This window comes from Nelumbo nucifera, chromosome 2 (assembly GCF_055504915.1).
Source record: "Nelumbo nucifera cultivar China Antique chromosome 2, China Antique-T2T, whole genome shotgun sequence".
Taxonomy (NCBI): Eukaryota; Viridiplantae; Streptophyta; class Magnoliopsida; order Proteales; family Nelumbonaceae; genus Nelumbo; species Nelumbo nucifera.
The window spans coordinates 83,829,252-83,837,505 of record NC_142650.1 but is presented as its reverse complement, the minus strand read 5'-3'; the positions used below and the strand labels follow the sequence as shown (position 1 = coordinate 83,837,505).

The 8,254-nt window shown below is 39.5% G+C and overlaps 1 protein-coding gene across 1 annotated transcript; it reads right to left on the bottom strand.

Annotated features, from left to right (window-relative positions):
- Positions 1–1,161: 1,161 nt before the first annotated feature.
- LOC148802393 (uncharacterized) lies at positions 1,162–1,959 on the bottom strand. Its single transcript, XM_088897887.1, has 2 exons — positions 1,607–1,959; positions 1,162–1,522 (listed from the first exon to the last, which is right to left on the bottom strand). The coding sequence occupies exons 1-2, from the start codon at positions 1,957–1,959 to the stop codon at positions 1,162–1,164; spliced, it is 714 nt and encodes a 237-aa protein (XP_088754013.1).
- Between the last annotated feature and the right edge of the window lie 6,295 nt (positions 1,960–8,254).

The following is an 8,254-nucleotide window of genomic DNA, read 5'->3' as shown; positions in this document are numbered from 1 at the left end:
GACTTATCCAACGGCTGTGAACATTCTAAACTAACACGAGTCTCAATAAGTGTCCAGTTTAAGGATATTACACAGAAACACACCAAAAGAATCATGAATCAAATATGCACTTTATTCATTTACAATAAATGTCAAAAGTACATCAATCTGATTGGAGCTAAGGGGCATACAACTGTCTAACACAACTCTCCTTCATCTTTCTCCACAAATATTCTTGGTTAACTATTGCAAGTCGTTAAATCAACACTTTCAATTTATACACGACTCATCTATCAACCAATTCAATTTTTGCTACTACAAACCAGGTAGTAAACTAGGGAAAACATTTTTACTTCCTCTCTCTCTTTTTTTATCTCTCCTTGGTGGAAGTGAGTGCATTTTATTCTCCATCTCACTTTTAGGATCACTTGGTCAGTATGTGCATTTTATGTTCCATCCTACTATTTGAATTGCTGGCTAGTAGGTGCATTTTATGCTCCATCCTACTATTGATTTTTTTGGCTGGTAGGTGCATCTTATGCTCCATCCTACCAATTGTAGTAATGGTAAAATATTTACCCCATTTACTTAAACTTGAATTTAGGACTAGCTTAAAAGGGATGGCTTCAGATGAATGGTGTACTCCCTGATCATATTTCTTTACTCGGTTCACAAGAATCTTCCCAGAATATTGTTTCAATTGATTTCAAAAGAGTTGAGTTTTTTTTTTTGAACTGAAATAAATACTACTTATCAGATCCTATACTCCCCCCCCCCGCCCCACACACTTAATCTATGCATTGTTGAAATGTAAAGGAAAGGGGGAAATAACTAAACTATAGATGCAAAAACAAGAAGAAAAAGAAAAAACAAACTTCCCTATTTTTAATCATCATAAACCGGATCCTCTAGGTCTTGTAATTGCAACTTCTGGTGCTTTCCCCTTTCATCCATCATGGGTGGGTTCAAATCTGGAATAGGGGCCTGCAAAATAGAGGGTAACGGTTTCTTGTCAGAAATCGACAACATAATATAAGGAGCATTACCTGACTGTTGTAACTCCGGAGAACCATTCAATGCTGCAATAGTTTCTTGCAATTTAGAACTCAAGGTTAACTCTTCTTTCTCAGGATGCTTACTAATGGTGACTTCCAATACATCCTTTCCATCAAGTTCAAAAACTTATTGTGCTGGATCCTTGCATTTAGGAGGTAATTTCTTTTGAAAAATTGCTGAAACATTTTCCCCTATGTGGACTTTCTCATCACCTTTCAACTTCTTTTTAATGGTGCACAACTCCTTAAGGAATTTAGCATAGCGGGGTACTTGCTTGATTGCATCAAGGAGGAGAATATTTACCTCAACCTTGCAGAATGTCTTAAGAATATCCTTGTCTTGCTCCTCCTTGGATTTTGCAAATCGGCTGGGAAAAGGTGAAGTGGTCACTATGGCTTGGGGTTGTTTACCGCTTGGATCTTGAGTTTGGGGTGGCAGTGCTTCCTTTTCTACTTCCTCTTCAGTTGTATTCTTGGGCACTCCCTTGCTAGGTCCATTCAGATCATTTCCACTTCTTAAAGTGATTTCACTAACATTCTTTTTCGGATTAGCTGTGGTCTAGGAGGGTAACCTTTCTGATCCTTGAGATTCTAATCGACTCACAGCAGTTGCCAATTGGCTGAACTGATTCTCTAGGTTTCGGATGCTTGTCCTTGTCTCCTGTTGAAATTGTTGGGTGTTAGTTGCAAGTGCTTTAATAATTTCATCTAGAGATATACCTGGGTTAGACGATGAATATTGTGGAGTCGGTGGTCTAGACTGATATTGTTGTTGGAAGCCAAAGGGCTTGGCTCCGTAGCTAAGGTTAGGATGATCCCTCCATCCTACATTGTAAGTATTTGAATAGGGACCGTATCTCCTTTGCCGGAATCCTCCAACAGCATTGGCTTGTTCATAGGGTTCATCTTGCAGTGTAGGGCACATGTCGGTTGGATGACCCGTAATTGAACAAATGCCACAGGTCTTTACCTGTTGTACGTGGCCTACTACCAATTTTTCCATAAGAGAGGTGAGGGTATCTAATCTTTGATCAATGGAAGAAATACTTACTTCACAGACCCTCCTCGGAACGGCCTCTTGTCTATTGCTGAATTATTGTGCATTGGCAGCCATGTTTGATATTAATTCCCTTGCTTGAGTAGGAGTTTTATGAAAGAATGGTAGGATCCATCTAATGGACGCCATAAAGGTTGCGGAATGGGTGGGGCGAATTTCAAAAATTTCCTACCTTCTCCCAACTGGGAATCATATTCCCTGAATTTAGAATACAATATTCAAGGATCTACTTGAACCCTAATCAAACCAGATCTGTACCAAAAGATAAATGGGAGGATTATACCTGATCCGGAGAAGCAGTATCTCCCAAAGTTGGTGTTCACGCCCAAAGAATGCTCCAAGATCTGTCCCTGCTGAAGATGACACAGCTGTGGATGGAACAGAACCAGCAGGGTGCGTCCTACACACTGGATCCTTCACAAGAATCCCCTGGATGTACTAAACACTGAATTCTTTCAGTCTTTCTCGCAAGACTGATGTCAAGAACTGGTTTCTTGACTTTCTTTTCTGCAAAGATCAAATCTTGCAACAATGCAGATGGCGGCGGCAGGAGGAGATTTCCAGAAACGAAAAAGCTGAACTGTTTTCTTTTCTGGAGAGAATGAGATCTAATCTCAATTCGCAGGAACCTTTCTTGCTTACCAGAACCTCTTGGATCGAAATCTTATTTCTCTCTCTTGGTTCATTCGAAAATCTCCTCTCTTTTCTTCTTGATTAAGAAATCTCCTAATTAGGAGTTATCCCAATCCAAATCAGTATTTGGATAGGGGATAATCTTAATCCCTTTCCCAGATAGAGTTAGCTTACTCCTGATCTTATTAGGAGGTTACCAGATTCAAATCTGATTTGAATTTGGTCTCTAAGAGTGGATAAGGCTAAGAGCCCAATCCTTTTTGCTAACTTCAATCTCAAATTCGCCCCATTGATGGGTGATCATATCAGCCCACTTCGAAATGGGCTTTTGGCCCATTAAGCATTCAGTGTTTAATCAGTTTCCAATCTGCTGCCCAGTTGGGCTTCTTTGTATGGCGTGGGACCCAAGCATTGATCTACACACCAGCCACATGGGTTCGGCCCAGCCTTTAATACAAGGCCCAGCCAAATTCACTGAAAATCTCAATGAACCCCTTGAGTCCATCGTATGAACCCTATGGGCCCAACACTTACATTAAGTGGTCCCTGGGCCAAGCCATCTTATAAAAACCCAGGGACTGTGGGCAGGTGCAAGATTAGCCCATCAGGTATTATCCTAAATGGTCTTACACTTAACCTCTCAGCCCTTAATGATCAAGCACTGCCCGACAAGAGAGGACCTCTCCCTCGGCTGCAAGGAACAGTGCCGCACTCTCCTCTCACATGGATCCCGGGAATTAAAACCATTTGCAAACATTTTGAAACCGTACATATATATGTAAATATATTAATTTTGCAAAAACAAAATTCCAACGATTGAAATCAACTGCCGGCAGTTTGGTTTCCATCAGAGAGAGTGCATTCCTGATCATTACCCTTTGTCCGACAAAGTGGCCGATTCTGTCACTATGACCACCCACTCAGATGAATTCTCAAACTGCCCCAACATACCCAGGTTTTGATCCCCACTAAGGATCTCACTGATTGGCATATCAAAGGCAGCCTGATCCAGCACCTAGTGAAGTGTCATAATCGAGTCTAGGGGTCAGGTGTAACTTTCCAGTTTTGCCCATCTATCTCCAAGGTCCAGGGCAAGACTGGAAATCTGGTCCGGTTCAAGGATTCAAGTAATCCCATGCTGTATGTGCCTCGGGTCTTACTCTGATGGCTGAGACAGGCCATCCCAACACTTGGTGGCACACCAGTATCAGCCTTGGCAGGATAAATCTCCCCAGACTTATCCAACGGTTGTGAACATTTAAAACTAACATGAGTCTCTACAAATGTCCAGTTTTAGGGTTTTACACAGAATTAAACCAAACAACATGAATCAAACATGCACTTTATTTATTTCCACTAAATAACAAAAGTACATCAAAATGATTGAAGCTAAGGGCATACAAAACTGTCTAACATTTTATTCACCAATACACCTCCACTGGCAGCATCGATCATACTCCTATCCATTGGCAGTAATCCTTCATAAAAATATTGGATAAGGAGTTGATCCGGAATTTGATGTTGAGGGCAGCTTGCACATAGCAGTTTGAATCTCTCCCAATACTCGTAGAGAGTTTCTCCACTGAATTGTCTTATCCCACAAATTTCCTTTCTGATATTAGTAGCTCATGAGGTAGGGAAGAACTTCTCCAGAAATTGCTTCTTCATCTCATTCCATGTAGTGATGGAACTGGAGGGTAAGTAGTAAAGCCAATCCTTAGCTTTATCAGCTAATGAGAAAGGAAAGGCACGCAACTTGATCTGCTCCTCGGTAACACCTTGAGGTTTCATGCTCAAGCAAACCACATGGAATTCTTTTAAATGTTTGTGGGGGTTTTCACCTGAAAGTCCACTGAAAGTAGGAAGTAAGTGGATAAGACCAGATTTGAGTTCGAAAGGTACCGTTAAATCTGCATATTGGATGCAGAGTGGCTGTTGCTGTAGATCTAGTGCAGCAAGCTCTCTAAGAGTTCTTTCGTTGGCCATGATTTCTTCTTCAGGGTGGTTAAATAGCTCGATGGGTTCTGTAGCCGACTTCACCTCGGGAGATGGGAGTGATGTTGATTGGTTGCGGCGTTGCTTGGATTCCATTCTTAAACGGCAAACTGTGTTTTTGATTTTGGGATCGTATTGGAGTTCACCTACACGAGAAGAACGAGGCATAAACCGAGCAAAAGAAAATAAGTCTTACTTATGACACCAATCCCCGGGCGCCAAAATTTGGTGGGTGTAGAATCCAACCAAAGATAAAAGTCCTACTCGAATTAAATATTTTTGTAGAAAGTGATGAGCAAGGTCGTCTCCACAGGGATTGGGTGGATTTATTTCCAAGAGAAAAGAAAATAGAGGGGTTGTTATAAAAGCAAGGAAAATAAAATAAAACAAGGATTAAATCGATGGGAGGCAGCTTCTGGTTGAAGGGACAAGTTCAGCTTTGGTTCTTATCATTGATCATCAACGCAAGGATAAATTCATATGTTTATGAATAAATTGGTTATAGCCATTAACAAGCTCTAACAACCAACCTCTACTCGTATTATTCGGCAACCAAAACAAGCTCTTTGATTGCTTCTCTTATTAATAGACAGTCCTAAAGAAGCTCTTAGGATTTAATCTATTAATAGCATTAAGAGGGGAGAGACCCAATTCTGGTCAGCGATCTCACAAGCTCGGACCGTTTAAACCATATCATATATCTTCCTAACATAAATCGAAAACTTGTCCATAATCAATTATGTTAGTTGCCACCATGATTAAACCTACCGATCATATACGAAATTGGAGGTTCAATCGGCCATAGATTATTCTCATTGAATGAGCAAGGGATACTTTTTGCTTAATCAATAAAAATAATCTTCACAGGAAATCGCAAAAAACACATGAATACCCATAAACAATGATCTGAAATAAAAATCAATTAGATCTCACAATGTTTATAGAATCAAAGCTTCCCTAACCTTTCAACCAGAAAATAAAAGCTTACACACACTTCATGTAGAAATCGCAGCTTCCAGATGAGAGGGGGCGAATTCTGCTTCTTCCTCCTTGGTTGCTGATTGCTCCCTTCGAAGGTTGAAGCTCTCTTGGATGATTTTTTATGTCCCTTGGGAGCTAGTCTGCCCCTTTTATATAGACTTAGGAGGGAGCTGTCTCCTGCTCCTCTTAGGAGTTCTTTCTCCATTGGGAGTTCAGTTCTCTAATAGATAATGCCTAGATTAGATCTAATCTACTCATATCTCTTATCTAGTAATTTTAATCTCTTATCTTTCTAGAAATACAGTAGAAAATTGAATCTGATAGGACTCTTTGATGATTCATCCGAATTCTTATTCTTGCATGCTAAATTCGTATTGGGCTTTCTCAACGATTTGGGCCGCTGCAAGGCTTCTCTGCAAACTAGGCTTCTGCTGCGAATTGGGTTTCTCTACAAACTTGCTTATACTTCGGGCCCAATTTTGACCTTGATGCAGTCCGAATCTATCAAAACATAAACATGAAACTTGTAGAGTTTTTTCTTATCTTTCCAATGCATCTTGAATCATCTCAATCGGAGTCCGGATGGGAGAGTTATGCCCAAATTACCACGCTGCCCCAAAACTGTACAAAATTACCCGATTAGCCTTGTTTTTCACCTAACGCCTTCTTTCGTGCCCTAAATCGAAATACAAGAATAGTGAGTCCAATTAGGCACTAAATAAGTATAAAAGACTGAATATTAATGGATAAAAATATGATAATTTTCATTCTCATCAATGTGTTGGATGGAACTACTCCCAATTCGTGAATGAACTTCTTCATCCATTGATGAACCTATAATTTATCTATAATTTTTGAAGACTTTAGCATGGATTTTTATGCCGATTTTATTAATTTTGCCTTAATTTAACTTAATGCTAAGAAAAAGTTCTAGGGGTAATTAATCTAAGAAAAAGAAGGAAAAAGGCAAGGAAAGAAGGTTCATAAAGACCAAATTTAGCCCAGCCCGGTTGTGGAAGCAAGAGATAGCACATTGGCTCAAGAAGAACAAGTGGATTCCTTGAGAAAACCCAAGAAAATAAAGCCTAACTAAGAGTAGAATTCGGCCCAACAAAGAAGGCCCATTCTTAGCCCAAAAGAGCAGCTCAAAGTATACCTATCATGTGCTAAGAGAGAGCCTAAGTGCAGTCCAAAATAGCAGCACAAAGAACTAGGGGCGGCAACCCTTAGGAGGCTTTCAAGAGAACTCTAAAAAGTTCAAGAAAGGGGTGTAATACACCCCATTCTAGATGCTTCAATAAGAGGCAAGAACCCCCTTGAAAAACTATATAAGGAGGCCTCTATGAGGGGGGAGAGGTTTTCAATTGCTTGAGAGGAAGGCTCTCCCACTCTTAGAGGTTCGGCCACCTTGAGAGAAGAGAAGAGAAGAAGGCTAGGCGCGAGAAAGAAGAAGAAGAAGGGCTGAAGGAGTTCAAGTCAAGCAAGTAAGAAGAAAAGGTGAGTTCGAAATTGGGGGTTTGTGATTCAGAGATCTTTTGTAATAACTCAATTATAGTTTCATTCTCCTTTGATTTGAATTCAGTTTCTTTGTTATATTTTCTTTCTTCTTTCTCCTTCTTCCATTCTTCCTTGATATATTTCAGCTTGTAAAATTTCAGTTCAGCAATCAAATACTTTTTGATTCATTCGAATGGTTATGAATTGTACTTGAAGTTTCTTGAATAAGGGTATTATTATAGCTTAATTCGACCAATTAACCTAGAAAAATCAGATCTGAATTCTCAGATCTGAGATTGCAAGATCTGAATTGCTTGAAAGAGAATTCAGATCTGCAAATTTCAAATTGGCCGAATGGATCTAAAGCTTGGAATTCCTAGAGTGCTTGAGAGAGACTCTAAGAATTCAGATCTTCTATTCAAGAACTGAATTGGATGCAAGATTAGAGATAACTTGCACAATTCAGTTGGTGATCAATTCAATTTTGAATTGATACCTTAGATGTGCTTGAAGAAATGCATGCATGAGGATTAGATCCTTGATAGAGATATGGGGATCATCACTCATGCATAGATTGAACATGCACTCGGAAGAGGCTGTTCATGAGCTTGGGGTCTAACCAAACCAAGGCTCAATCATGATTTATTCGAATGATCCAAGTTGATAGATTGTTGAATTCTGAGATTGACATTTACTGCTTACTCTTCTAACCTGATTTGAAGGCAATTGGGCCAATGATTTAGATAGATTTTAGTTTAGGATTTTTAGCTTTCATTAAAGTTTTGATTTATTTGCTAATCAGATAAGAAGTACTTAATTTAGTATTAATACTTGTTTCCTAAATCCTTGTGGGAACGATACTTGATTCATTACTTTACTACTTGAACGGTTAGTGCACTTGCTAGTGTCACAATGAGCCACATCAAGTTTTTGGCGTCGTTATCGGGGATTTAGGGAAACAATATTATGAAACATTGGGCATTCTTAATCTAATCTCATTCAGCATTGCATTCATAGTTGGTTTAATCTGCTTAATTTTTCATTTCAGCTTGGATTA